This window comes from Larus michahellis, chromosome 1, assembly GCF_964199755.1.
Source record: "Larus michahellis chromosome 1, bLarMic1.1, whole genome shotgun sequence".
NCBI classification, from domain to species: Eukaryota; Metazoa; Chordata; class Aves; order Charadriiformes; family Laridae; genus Larus; species Larus michahellis.
The window spans coordinates 157810692-157825182 of record NC_133896.1 but is presented as its reverse complement, the minus strand read 5'-3'; the positions used below and the strand labels follow the sequence as shown (position 1 = coordinate 157825182).

General features: G+C 38.5%; 1 protein-coding gene across 9 annotated transcripts in view; it reads left to right on the top strand.

Moving 5' to 3' along the window:
* Nucleotides 1–14491, top strand: part of ARHGEF7 (Rho guanine nucleotide exchange factor 7) — a 126151-nt gene that overhangs the window by 65441 nt on the left and 46219 nt on the right. For 8 of the 9 annotated variants that reach the window (XM_074561358.1, XM_074561341.1, XM_074561350.1 and 5 more), the window contains 3 exons: nt 1612–1700; nt 8339–8433; nt 8720–8815. In XM_074561358.1, coding sequence (XP_074417459.1) covers nt 1612–1700; nt 8339–8433; nt 8720–8815 — 280 coding nt within the window. Of the gene's footprint in view, nt 1–1611; nt 1701–5856; nt 5908–6372; nt 6376–8338; nt 8434–8719; nt 8816–14491 lie in introns of those variants that run through there. The other variant, XM_074561402.1, reaches the window with a different exon arrangement.

Sequence of the window (14491 nt, the reverse complement as noted above, 5' to 3'; positions counted from 1 at the left end):
GTGATACAGAGAAAATCCCCTCAAAGATACCACATGTGTGCTGCTCCTGGGGCCTGAGCTGCTCCTTGCAGACTGTTGGCTAAAGTCTCGGGTCCAGCCGGCACTCCTGGCACTGGGAGGCAAAAAGGTGGCCTGCATCTGTAGTCTGCTCACCTGAGATTGGAACATCTATGGGGCTGCAGTGGGCAGCCTTGAAGAAGCACTGAATTACCCAGGATACAGTCCGGCAGAGGCTGGTACCATGTGGGCCGTGCCGCTTATGGTGGCATTTCCCTGGTCAGCTTTACTGTCCGTGGGAATTTCCCATAGCTGGCCCTTAGCTCGGCTGACTGGGCTTCTCCCGGGAAGGCAGGTCGTGCATAATTTATTCTTAGTGGCCTGAGGTATCAGGTAAACTAGAGCTGAATTATTCATATAACTTTATTAAAATGCATTTGAAATGGGAGCTTGAGGAGCTTGCTTTTAAAATAAAGGTAAAACTTTCAGTAGGTATATTTTGCTGATGCTTTTCTTTTGTGGCTTGTTTTTTGACAATCTGCCATTTTATTGTTTGGATACAAATTACTCAAGTGCTTATTTGAAGTCTGCATATTAGACAAGCCTGCTTATTTAAAATAACAAACCAAAACACCATAATGTCCTGATAAATACAGTCTAACAAGCATTCTTGGTTGGTTGTGTGCAAAGTCAAGTGTGAGAGGTCAAAAAGAGATACTGTAAATCTTACTGTTTCTTCAGCATCGGGCATGATGCTTTTGATTCTCTTTTCTCATCTTTGCTCCTCTGTGATTGACTGAAAGGAGTGTTAGAGGGGGGAGGCTTTAGGAGTGTGTTTTCTGTGCCGCTCCATTCTGGGAGTCAGCACTCGGGTAACTCTCAGGCCTGTTGGTTTGCTCTTGCAGACTTATGTTGTCCTTCCAGGAAGAGCAAGCATTACTGAGGGGTAGGTTCACTATGGAATTATAGGAAGGATTGAATTCATTATTACAATGGACTCTGTTCTAAGTGCATAAGCATTTTTATTTTTTTACTTCCCTAAGAATAAAAGGTAATTTGCTTTAAAAGATGATTTTCTGGGATAGGCATCTGGTAAGTCACTCACTACTTGTATAGTGTTTTGATTCTCTATTTCAACCAGACTGAGTGTAATGTCCCACCTCTGGTATGTTCAGCCTCTGATTGGTCACTTGCTTTTACTGAGTTCATTAAATTGATATTAATACTACTTTTGTTGGAAGGTATGTGTGGTGTTTGGAAATGCCTGTTGGTTTTTTGTTTGGTTTTGTTGTGTTTTTTTTTTTATTGTGGTCTGTGATAATGTTTTGTTTTTAAAAAACAATTTTGGAAAAGTTAATTTTATTAACTGACTTTCTGGTTCCAGGAAAAAGAATTTTTCTACTTGCCTTCACTGAGGCTAGAGTTTAATTCATTGTGAACATATGAACCATTTTGATTCTTTACCAATAATGTCAAGCACAAGTATGTACATTTCTCAGTGAAGCACTATTTTCACTGTATCTTATGATAAATATTTTTAAAGCAGTTTGTTTGACCTCTAGTGTTGAGCTATGAAATTGCACCCCATTGACACAAAAATATCTTACATTTCAGAAAAACCGGTCTCCCCCAAATCAGGTACATTGAAGAGTCCACCTAAAGGCTTTGATACGTCTGCAATTAACAAAAGCTATTACAATGTGGTGAGTGATCCTTTTTCCTCCGTGTGAGCTGTTACATACAGTGGAACGTCATTTAACTAAATGCTCTTATCTGCATAAAAAATTCGGCAGTCTTGTCAGAGCCTTAGTGCCAAAACTAGTTAGGGGTTTTAGTGAATTCTCATATAAACAAGATTATTATTAGTTTAATAGAATATTGCACATACGGATTCTTAAGCGTGATGCAAAATTATAGCCTAAAGTAAGTGAATAATAGGCGTTTCTGTAATATATTATGCTCAATTTATTTGCTTTGCTAGTTGTTAATTTCCCTTTTCTCCCCCACCCCCAAATATGCAATCAGTCTTCCCCTATCTCTATGAATCAATGAAAATCTGCTGTGTGAAAATGATTAAGAATATTTCTGTCCTTTTTGTTGAACAAGAGACTGAACATTTTGAATGAATTTGCCTCCTTTTTCTTCATGCTTGTAAATCAACTTATCTGTTTACTTTGGGAACCTCTCCCTTACACTGATGGATAGATTTCACAGGAAAAGCCGTACACCCAGAGTCAGCCTTTAACACGCTATAAGGAATTCTTACCCTAGTATTCAGATGTCTTTAGTAGATGCATGTAAGAAACATACCAAATTCTGCCTTTAAACGTGTTGTTGTAATCATTTTGAGAATCCTTTATTTACTAACAGTAGCTACATTGGGAAGCAAAAAGCATCTTACTGTTTTTGGTAACCACTGCTCCCTGCTGGTGTAAAATCAAAACACAAGGGTTTTTTTCCCTTTTCTTTGAAGCAGCTGTCATTGTTTTTCATTTTATTTGTCAGTTTTTAGCAGGGATCATAAAGCATAGTTTTATGCTTTCATCTTTCACGGTTGTGGTGTGAGTAATACCAGCCACCTGGAAGACCAGAGCAGTTTTGCACATAGTTCCCTAATTGAAGACAATGAAGGAACCTCCTGCTCCTCCCCGTGGCTTGCCTGGTGCCTCTGTCAGTAGCTGTAATTCCATGGTAAAGGGAGGGCTGGGAGTCTTTGGCTATTGCATCCCCCACCTGCTAGTCATGATGGAGAGTACCTATGCAGGCATGCCTTCCTTCAAACTGCAGGGAGTAATGCTCTTGCTATGGCACATCCCGCAGCAAAATATCGGATAGTTTTTATTTTTGTTTTTCACTATATCTCTTTATAGCAACATTTTTTTCAAAGTTGCTGTAGTGTGTAGTAGCAAATACGTCTTTTCTATTGTTGTTTTGATGTTAAAACCTACGTTTTTCAATAAGGTAAACTGAAGTGAATGCAGCAAAGAGGGGGATTAGTTCCTTCACTAGATAGAAGACTGCTTTTAAGTTTAATATATATCTATGTTATTCAGAACAAATTGGCAACTGTCTTGAACACTAGTTCTTCAGATTTGGGTTGGGTTTGGATGTGTGGGGTTTTTTTGTTTGGTTCTGTTTGTTTTTTGTTTTTTTTTTTTTTTTAAAGTCAGTGGTAAATACATGCCTCATATATAATCTTTTATATTATTATTTACCTGGTAGATGTTAATATGATGAAAAGTAAGAGTTGCAGCTGTTTAATTTGTCTTAACTAAAACTCCAGTTTGGCTGTGTCCAAAATTAATTGAATCTTGTGGTTGCGTATTTTCCTTTGTAAGAGTAATACAGGCCATTTTTGGGGGTGATAGTATACTTTGGTGAAAATAATAGGAAGTAAATATTCAAATTTGCCTAAAACCATAGTTAAGGTGGCTAAGTTAAAAAACACCGTGCGATTTTGAAATACCACCTTTGGCTTGTGTGATTTCTCTAATTGTTCCCTGAATAACGTATTACCGTAATCGTGGAGACTTGAGCTACTATATACTTTGGGAAACAGGTGGCTGTAGCTGGTTTTTAAAGCAGTTTAATATAAAAAAAAAAGTGTAAGTGGTGACCATGATACCTGCTCTTGGAATTGGGTTATTTTTCATTTTGCTCAGGTGCAACTTTCTTGGTGCACTGAACTGATGTAATAAGATTCCCATTGTTTTGACTGCTAGCTATTTATTAACTGTTCATGATATATTGCATGGGGAGTGTGTGCTGAAATGACCAGGTCACAATAATATATATAGTAAATTAGAGCACTGACCCCAGAGTGCTGTTCTTAAATCTGTCTGCAGTGAATTGGATAATTGTCCTGTGTTTGCATTTTTCCACAGTGTGGCGAATACCTCCACTTTTTTTTTAAGCTTACCATTTTATTGGTTTTGTTTAAAAAATGAGAGCCTGTGCTGTAGTATGCACTTTGTTTCAGAAAAATAAGATTTAACGTTGTGCTCAAAACCTAAATTAGACTAGGTGGCATCTAGATTTTCTTGAAATATACTAAGTTCTTCCAATGGCATAACTATAAAATAATGCTTTTTAATAATTATTAAATGTGTAATGATTTTTACATGTAGATAAGACAAACGGCAAACCCATTCACTGAAGTGAAAGCAATTTAACCTGTGAGTTGAGGTTTTTGTTCTGTCTTGATACATAAGCTGCAGACATGGGACTTCACTGTGCTAGAAGTCTTATCGCCGATAACAAAATTGAGCCCATACTAAGGTAAAAACAGACCAGCTCCAAATAAACCTTTGGCAACTGGTAGCTAAAAGAATGTAGCTCCAACTGAAATCTGTGTTAAAGGCTCTCTTGACAAGCAAGCATCATTTGAGGCTGGTACTCTGACTGCTTGCTATTTTTAAGTTGTGGCTGTCTTCCACCATACGGGTATGTGCTGAGACCCTGTAAACCTCATGATTATTTATTGCTGTTTTTCCTAGGGAAGGATTTATGCAGGTGCAGGCAGCATCTGTGGGCACATTCATCGGACCGGTGACAAGAGGGCAGTTCAGAGGAAGTTCAGAAAGTGGTAGGAGAGGCTCTGCTAATCTCCCTTTCTGGGAGAAGGGCTGGGATAGGCTAAGGGAAAGGTTTATTTTTATGGACTCACAGAGCTCCATCTGAAGTTCATAACACCAATCACACACTTTATAGTCTTGGTGTGCTTTATTAGCTGCACCTTGCACTAGGTGTTGCTGAGAAGACAGAGCACATTTGGTTTATGCTTACATTTTGCCTGGCTTGGGAATGCAGGTTAGTAAAGAATAGTTTGCGTTGGAAGGGACCTTTAAATGTCATCTAGTTCAACTCCCCCTGCAATGAGCAGAGACGTCTTTAACTAGAACGACTGGTGCTACAAGGTGTTGTCCTCCATACAATGGTACAAGTCTCTAGCAGTGTATAATATGAACCAGACTCGTGATCAAGCACGACGTGTTTTTCACGTAGAAGTAATTTAGTAACCTGTTACTGAAGAAGCGGGCATATTATTGTAGGTTTATTCCCTGAAGACAGAGCAGGCATTACTCTGAGTTTTATTTTTACTTGTTAGTGCCTTGCGTCAAAAATAAAATTAGGTTATCTCCACTTACAGGATAATTGCCTTGAGAATTAAGTAGGTGTTCTAAAAGCAGGTAAAGAAACGGACAGCTTTCTCCATAGTATGGATATTTGCGTGACCTCATTTTTCATTTAAGTGTTTGAGAAGTGATAGAAAATAAACGCTCTTTTCAAGGCCACACTTTTTGAAGTTGGGTCAAGAGTTTGTGTTTACTGAAGTTCATGAAAGTTTTCTGAGGACCCTTGAGACATGGTATACTTGTGTGGTGCTTTACGTTGTCCCTCTTGAGGGCCTGTTTTAAGGGCTTCATCTCTTAGACTCTTGTGATCCAGGAAAATTGGACATTGATCACCATTTTGCTGAAGTATGTGATATTTCAACTGAGTGCCAAGCTACTCCCCTAAAAAGGGAGTGTGCCACAGGATCATGCCCAGGTGTAGCTGTGAAATCTGCCTTTTCTCCCTCTGATTTAAAAGTCATTTAAAACTCCATTTTTTGGGGTGGTGGTTTTTGCCTTAGGGAGATGGCTGGCGTTTGTGTGTGACAGAACTGTTAACCATGCTTGAATTTTCCACACTGTGTGATTGAGAGAGCTTGTGCTGTATGAGCTCAGTTGTGTGTGCCTGCCATTCATCAGTGTTACGGACTGCAAAAGCTGCCACTTCAATGCTGCTCTTTTGGTACCCGGTCTTATCTGTGCAAATGTTGTGGTGGAGTTGTGGAAACAAGGTCTTCGAGGTCTCATGGGGTCTTGCAGCAGCCAGAACGCGCAGAAAGCAAGAAAGGGAAGAAAGGTGATTATTAGAGCATGCGGGCGAGATGTGGATGTGAGGAATGTAAGGGTGCTCTGGTGCCAAAATACTGAGTTGCAATACTGACTACTTACCGCTTCAAAGCACAGTCCAAGCATTTAATCCTCATGGCTTCTCCGTGAGGTAGGTAAGTCATGCTGGAAGGACGTGGGACTTCACAGAACTGATGTTTTAGAGCTATGTAAGCAAGATTATTCTTTTTAAAAGATATTCAAAGTAAAAGAATGTTTTAGGCAGTGGAAACTGCACTTTTAAAAAAAAAAAAGGGGGGGGAATAGAGTTAATTTGTTTTGGGAAGTGTTTAAAACTGTGTATATCTAAAGTGTAACACTGTGGACTACTAGAATAACATAAAGCAGTGTAAGTATATTTAGTACTCTGCATAGGTTTTGTAGCGTAGTATTATTTACAGTTGCATTTATTTTCCTTTTTCCAGTGATTTATCAGGTTGTTAATTCTGGTTTTTGAGCTTTCCCGTTCTTTTTTCTTCCTTTAAGTCTTTTTCTTCCAATCCCATATTCTCCGTATTGCAAAGAAAATCCTCAAATAGAAATCCAAACCAGCACATTAAAAGGATGGAGTTGTGTCCAATGTGAAACTAGTTTTATTTCAAGCTATTCAGACAAAGAAAGGAAATAGCAAAGAATGGGAATACTCTTCAAGAAAGTGGAGCAGTGGTGCAACCTTTCAAGATTTCTAGCAAATATGTTGATTTTTATCTTTGTCTCTTAATGTTTTTCAGTGCTTCATCAAGACACTATGTTTTTGTCCTTGGCTTTCAGTGGCCTGTGTAATGATTTTGGGAGATTTTTGTAGGAAAAGCCATATTGGAAAAGATTGGTCTTGCGTTTAGTTTTGAACCTCATGGATCCTAAGTACTTTTATATTTAACAATTGACTGTTTTATATGTGTGTAAGAGAATATGGGGTTTAATTAGTGATGTGATCAATGGAAATTTTTTCTTTTTTTTTTTTCCTTGGTCTAAGTGGTCAAAGGAACATCAGCTTTTTAAAATTTTTGTGCCCATATTGTACTTTATGCTGTAGTTTCCTAGTTAGTAGCCATAACTTTCCCTGTGACGTTCTTCTGTCATAGTGTCTAGCAGAGAATGGAGACATTTTAATCTTCAGTACAGGATTCAGATTTCCAACAAAAGAATGAACTCAGAAGTGGTTCTCTCTCGCTCTCCAAATGAATAGAAGCATTCAAGGAATAAACAGAATCAATGACACCAATGAAAGGAACAGTGAATTCTTCATTGACATACTGAACTATTTAAAGTTATTTCATCAGGTTTGCATTTAGGAATGAATGGCTTTTTTTATTTCCTAAGAAGGAGTATTGACTACAACAGTGAATAATGCACTCAATTACAGTCATTACTATAAATGCTGAAATGAGATATTACTGTAGGCTTGACAAATATGGCATGTAGCAAAATGAGGTTTGTGGTGTGGCTTATGACCAGTGAATAGCAAAAAGTTTTCAAAGCTCAGCTGTGTTCATTGAGCTACATTTAATTCTGAGGATTCTCTTGCTAAATCATTAACTTTTTGGAGACAAAAAAATAACTTGCTGGCTAGAAGCACAGTAGAACTTGGTGTGAATATATTGGAGGATATCATAAAGCAGGCTCCCCGGACATGGCCCGGTAAAATGTATTATTGTACATATTTGGGGGTATTCCAGTTGTTTGATTTATGTTCAGCCAAAAAACAAGTGTGTGCTGTATTTTATAAATTCTTGGCTTTACATCAGAATCTGTTGTAATTTTCTCATGGTAGTGTATATTATTGCACTCCCAGTGGAAGGCTAGGCAGCCCCCTTTAAAAAGAATGCAGTAATGCTAATCATATTGCTAAGTAGAGTTGGCAGTTACTTGGTATTTATAAATCTGTTGATATTCAGACCTTTTAGATAGAACAGCGCATCTGAGTAAGTAAACACTTTGCTAACAAGATTAGTTGTAATGTGTTGCGATTGAGACTGAGAAAATGACACTAATTGTTCATTTCTCTTACAACTTCTATTGTGCTTTACCAACCTCTGATGATCTTTGACTGTTCTGAAGTACATAGCAGGAATAATTGCCCCGAGCTTTGAAGAACATTCTTTATAACTGTCGAATTTTACAGTAAAAGTTTTAAGCATAGTGAAATTCTTGTTAGCTTACCACTTTTTTTGCATATGGCTAAAGGATGGCTCATTGTGTGTGTGGTGTTTTTTCTCCTGTGAATTTTCAGTTATTTCTCCTGTGTATTCAGTGCTTTCTTACTGATATTTAAATTTTTAATGTAGGAACACTCATTTAAGTTTTCCTAATGCTTTTACTATGCTTTAAAACTGGTATTGATTTGAACATTTTGAAGTATCTCTTAAAAAATACCAATTAGCCACTGTCATTTTTTGTAGGTGCTACAAAATATATTAGAAACAGAAAATGAATATGCTAAGGAGCTACAAACAATGCTTTCAAACTACCTGCGACCATTACAAGCCAGTGAAAAGTATGTGAGTTTGTTTTGTTTTTTTTAAACTAAGCTTGAGCTCTCTCGTGTATTGGGGAGGATTTTTTTACGTAGTCAAAATTTCAATGTCAATGTGCATTTTCTTATGCGGACTGTGAGATTCTTGAGGCAGGGCTTGCTTTTATTTAGTTTGCACAATGACTAAGACAGTCTGGTCCTTGATCTAAGAACCAGTAAGCATTTTCTTTTAAGGTTGTAGGTTTTATTAAAGCACAACTATTCAATAGCTACAAACCTAAACACCTTTTATTTACTTTGGCTGCAGGTTAAACTCGGCAAATACTTCATACTTAATGGGAAACCTGGAAGAAATAAGTTCTTTCCAGCAAATGCTTGTACAGTCTTTAGACGAATGCACCAAGTAAGTACTATACATACCAGATACTGTAAAATTCTAACAAGCAAAGATTTTTTTTATTATTTTCCTTGTCATGTATACTGTTTGACATAATTTTTGTTCCTCTCACTTCAAGGATAGTTGCTACAGCAGTACAGTAATAGATGTTTGGGTAATGCATTGATTGCTTGCGCAGATAGATACTGGCCCCAGGATGCAATTGCCGAGGTAGGAATTTTGATGTGGTTTGAAAACAATTTGAATTTCCATGATGCAATTGCACACCAGTGGGGAAGTGTCAGAGGAAGTAATGGTTTTTTTGTTTTGGAGGCATGAATTTTAAGTATTTTCTTAAAGTAAGAGAAAGAATAAAGGGAGCTTACGTTGTGATGGAACAGCAGAAGACAGGTGACTTCGATGAAGGACGCTGTATCAGAATGCTTTTGCATAGTATTATTCTGTCCTGAACAGTGGTTGTCATCAAAATGTGCTGGGAGAGGCATGCAGGACAGGCAGAAAGTGCAGTCTGAATTTAGGAAAAAAAAAAAATAAATAAAAATGCCTGTACTGTACCATATAGGAAGCATGGAGCACAGAAAGAAGGGGATGAAGACAGCTGTCCATAGGTTAGGCTGAAGCGGTAGCTGAATATTCTTCAGCTTGTACCTCAGCACTTGGGGATGTCAGAAAGAAGGAGACCATATTGCATCTGAAGTGTACTAATAATTCTCTAGTGTTGAAACTCCACTGAAAGTGGAGTTGCTGTTCCTATCCTCAGTTATATCCTTTTCCTGGCCTGTGTTCTGTTTTTGTCTGACCACATGGTGAGGTAAGGTAACTTGCTAATCCAAATTTGCTTGTTTTCTGCCAAGTTTGCAATGTGAATTGCTACTGAGGGCTTAGACAAGTTTCAGTCTGCTGGGAGTACTTGGCTGTGAGAAGGAGTGAGTGTCTTGCATGGAGGAGAAAATGCCTCTTTTGGCAGCAGTGATCTTTAGATCAGCTCAGTGTGTCTTGTTTCAACCTCTTCCTCCACTTTTGCTCTGAGCTACTCCATGTGAAGAGGAAGTTTTTTCATGACAAAGTATAAGCTGTGTCTTCACTAGGCAGTAACGTAATGTCTGCGTCTGTTGCTGACTTTGTATCCCATGTCCTCCTAGCACATGGCTTGTCTCCCTCTCTTCTGCCTCTAGATGACTTAGACTGGAGGACTCTGTAGTTCAGATGACTATTCAGCAGTGGAATGGAAACATTCTTGAAATGGCCTTTCTTCCATGCTGTGTTTGAGAAAGAAGGATGCTATTTTTGGCAAGTTAGACTTGATCAGTTAAGTATCTAAATCCCTGAGGATGACCATTTGGGCACATAGTTAAATGTTTCCTTTTTTTTCTTGCCACTGCGCTTTGTAGTCTCAGATTCTTTTGTTATCATGATTTTGTTTCTGTGAATCAGAAGTTAGGGAAACTAAGTACCTTGCATGAACAGACTGTCATCTTTTAAAACTTTTGATTAAGGTGGTCTTAAGAACAAGAGTGGAAGAGCATATCCCTTTGAACAAATATTAATGCAAGCTTTGTTTTAACTTGGTATGTAGGTTAATGTGATATCATAATGTAGCTTTAAGCTCAGAAAGCTTATTTAGAACAAACTCCGTCCTTTATTGAAACTCTATTAGAGCACCTTCGCATAACGTCCTTTATTTCTTCTTCCTGCTAAGTGAAATGTTGCTGTGTTGTAAATTAGGAACATAATGGATGCTAGTAGGTGGGCAGAGGAAGTGATGCCCCAGGGTTTCTGAAGGGTTACTGCAAATGTTTTGTGTTATTTTCATTTCATAAATATGCTGGTCATGCCAAGTTGTATTTTCAGTTTAATTTTCATCATAGCATATTGACTTTAATGTCCAGCTTCCTCCTGTTTTGAATCTAATCTATCATAATTCCTATCATGTAGAAGAATGCTTGCCCTGCTGCTTTGCTTTCTGTCACTTTGCCATCTTTTTTTGGCTGGTGAACCTGTTTTGTAAACTCAGAGTAGCTCCCAGGCTGAAAATAGACTTATCAATTTTTTGGTGGTGTTTTTTTTTTTTTGGCAGAGAGCTTATAGTGCCGTCATACAGGCACTTCACATTGCAGCATCCGGTGTGGTGTTTTTTCTAATGTGACATGTTAGAATGACCAAGTGTTGATGTCCTGCCAGTTGTAGTGCTGCCAGCCTACCTTGCTTGACAAATTCTTGTTCTTGGGTGTAGGAGTTGAATGTTTTTTGAATTCTATGCCCTGCTTGAGTCAGTTTGTCATTTGAGTTTTCTCTTAACTAGTCCTGGCGTGTACTTCAGTGACAGAAACTGTCTGGTGCTTTTTTCTTGCCTGTACCACTTTGGCTTATTTAATCCTCATGTTGTTAAATGTTGGGTTGTGGTTTTTTCAGAACACATAATGCTGTAGTGGGCGTCTTGTGTATTTCAGGGGAAGTAGTTGTTTGGATGTGGTTTGCTTTTAGTTGTGTGCCACCCTCCTGCCCTGCCCTTGGTTTTGAAGCTCTTCATTACTGGAGGTTTGTCTTCTTTGAACTTGTCGAGGTTGGCCTGTGTTGCAGTATCACTGTGGTGCCCCTGTGGGCTGCTCCATCTGTCACAGGCCTTGGAACACTTCTTGTCTGCCTGCTTGGATGCTGGGCACCATTAGATAGATTCATCTGGGTTTACTTCTACCTTTGTGACTTCTCTTCTTCATTTACCAAACAGAAGTGGCGTATGAAACAAATCTAACAATGAATGAGAATCTTCTGGCTGATCCACTTCCACAGTGCTTTTTTTTTTTGACTGATCAGCTTGAAGTGCACTTAATTTTGATGAATGGAAAAGAGATGTAACTGATAAGGCAGAGACACTGACGGAGTCTTGAGTTTCAAAAGGCTGTATTTCTGACAGTAAAACAGAGCGAGAGCACTCTGGGCTCTTGAAGACAGAAAACGGACCAGTGCTGTGTGACTCTTTCCAGATCCGTCATCCAGTGTCAAAGATTAGTTCTGCAGTGATTCATGCAGCACAGGGTCTCTGAATGAACTAAGTCAATGTCCGTCAGGTGATCTCTGGGCTGATCTACATGATCTCTATTGGAAGTATGGCTCTTTGGCTATTTTTGTAGCAGTAGATTGAACAGATGTCTCCTGCTCCAAAAAAAATTTCTTCCATTCACCTGGGAATAGAAGCTGTCAGTCTATGGCTGTACTTCTCAGTAAGGGGAGGGAGGATGGGGGATGGACAGACACAACACACAGGCTGGCTGGTGACACCAGTCTGCACGGACTGCTTAGGTATAATCTCCTCTAGAAAACTGAAGGCACTGGCTGTCCTTTAGGTGGTATCGCGGACTTATCTCCCTGCCCCATAACAGCCATGGCTGGGTTTTGCCCTCTCTTTCCTTCATGTCCCTGCTCTTGCAGGCACAGTGACTGTGGTGTTTATCTTGTTCTGTGTTTGAGTGCCAGCAGATACTTTGTGTTCTGGGACAGTCCTGGAGTGGAATGGCAATTTAAAACAAACAAACAAACCCAAAACAAAACACAAAATCCCCAAAAAACTAGGGGGGGAGGCCAGGGTGTGAGTTGGAGATTGCTTAAATGTAATCCAAAATTAATCAGCGTTTCAGGTTTGGAGTGCAGATACAAATGAAGTCTGTTAAAGACTTATCCCAGTATTGTCCCTTGGTTTTAGTTATTGTGAGTATCAACAGAAATAAGACTATCAAGGTTAAGTGAATTTGAACACAGTGTCTTCAGATTGCCTGAAACAAACATGCATATTAACAGATGTCGGAGAGGTAAGGCAAATAGACAGACAAATAGTGAAGGGAATGGTTGTGAAGAGAGCTTTGAAAATTAGACTGATGGGTTGTGAATAAGTTGAATAGTACCTCCTTTTGTGCAAACCTTTTGTAGCTCAGAAATTTGGGAAGTGTCCCCCTGTATTTCAGTAACCTTGTTAACTGTGACACCTCAGGAGATAACATCTAATCTTGTGTTTCTTCACAGACTGCATCCCTTGGAGTCATTAATCATAATTACACCTTAATAATTTTTGCATACCTTCAGTTGTCCTGGGTCTTTTCTGCTATTGACTTTTAAGTTCAAGACATCCTCTATACTGACCTCCTGCAAGCATAGCAAACTTATCACTGATGCTCCAACTCCTTCAAGAGGATGAGAGAGGGGCAGGAAATTCTGCTGTTTATCTTTCTGTGGGAGGAGATGGGGAAGAGCAGAAAATGCCATCCAGATAATAGAAAGTTTCCAGTTTGTGGCAGGTTCTGCAGGGGTGTGTGTATATAAATATATATATATATTATTTTTCTTTACACACACACATGACACTCTTATGGTAACCACACAGTCAAGTGAAATTTAGGGACGTCTGATCTTTTCCTTGCAAAAAGAAAATATACAGTGTTGATTACATTTTGTTATCTACTTTTCATCTAAAATTGCCTCTGGTAGTCTGTGTTTAAATTTGTCTGGATTCATCACAGTGTCCACAGCCTTTGCCAGAATGTTGTAACATCCACTGACACCAAAACTAAGGCAGATTTCTTGAGAACTCACAGGACATAATTAGATATTCTGTAATGTCACTCTGTCGGCTGCCAGTCTACCTGTAGTCCAGTTCTGATTGCTGGTTTTGGTCAGAATTTGAAACTAAGCGTGATCATAGAATCATAGAATTCTATGAATCTATGAATTGAATCATTGAATTGAGCAACAAGGCATTTTCTTTCTTTCTTTTCTCAAATTATCATGTCATGGGAAACTTTTTTAAGTCTGGAGAAACAGAACTGATAGCTATCAGATGTAACTCCCAACAAGCAAATAATCTGTTAAGTAGTTTAGATGTAGTTGTATGATGATGCCTCTAACACGTGTACAACAGCAGGGTCTTTGTTATGATTCTTTTAATTCTGTAAATGAAATTAAAACATGTCTTTGGCCTTTTTATAACTGAGTTGTTATCTTCTCAATGTATGTATAAATAAAATATTTATACGTGATTCCTTTTTAATTGAAGTTTCAAATATGAGAAGAATACTGGGATGACAAGGTCAGAATAAATTGCAAAATAACTGTGCGCTTTATTGGACACAGTAGTTACTCAAAGGTTTATAGGCATTAAATTGTTGGCTTTTCAGCAGTTAAAGGAGATATAGGTAACTTATTAATTGTTCCTCTAAAAATAGTAGAACACTTGCAACTAATGCATGGATTAGAAAAGTCAAAGGGGATGAGTTGCCACCCCCTTATAAAGTCTGTTAATTATCTTAATTCAACAAAGCATGTGCAGTATACAGTTGCAATGCGTGTGCAACATGTAAAAGAGACTAATGTCAGTCTTTCATTCTGATAAAAGAACAGCAGACTGAGAAGGCACAGATGTCTGCTTGGTGGGAACTGCTATAATTCACTCCCCCCATCCCCCCGACTACTACAGTGTGTAGTGTATGGAATTTAACCATTTTCAGGCAACTGTTTGCCTGAAAGGGGGCCTCTTACTATTTAATACCAAGTTATATGCCTTGAGTATGTCTTCAGAGTTTGAAACTGTTGCTGCATCTATTACTTGAAGAACGTATTATTAGCTCATGCTTAGATTTATTAAAGGGGACCAGCTGCTAGGCAGGAAATCTTGCCTAGAAGGCTGCAAGAATA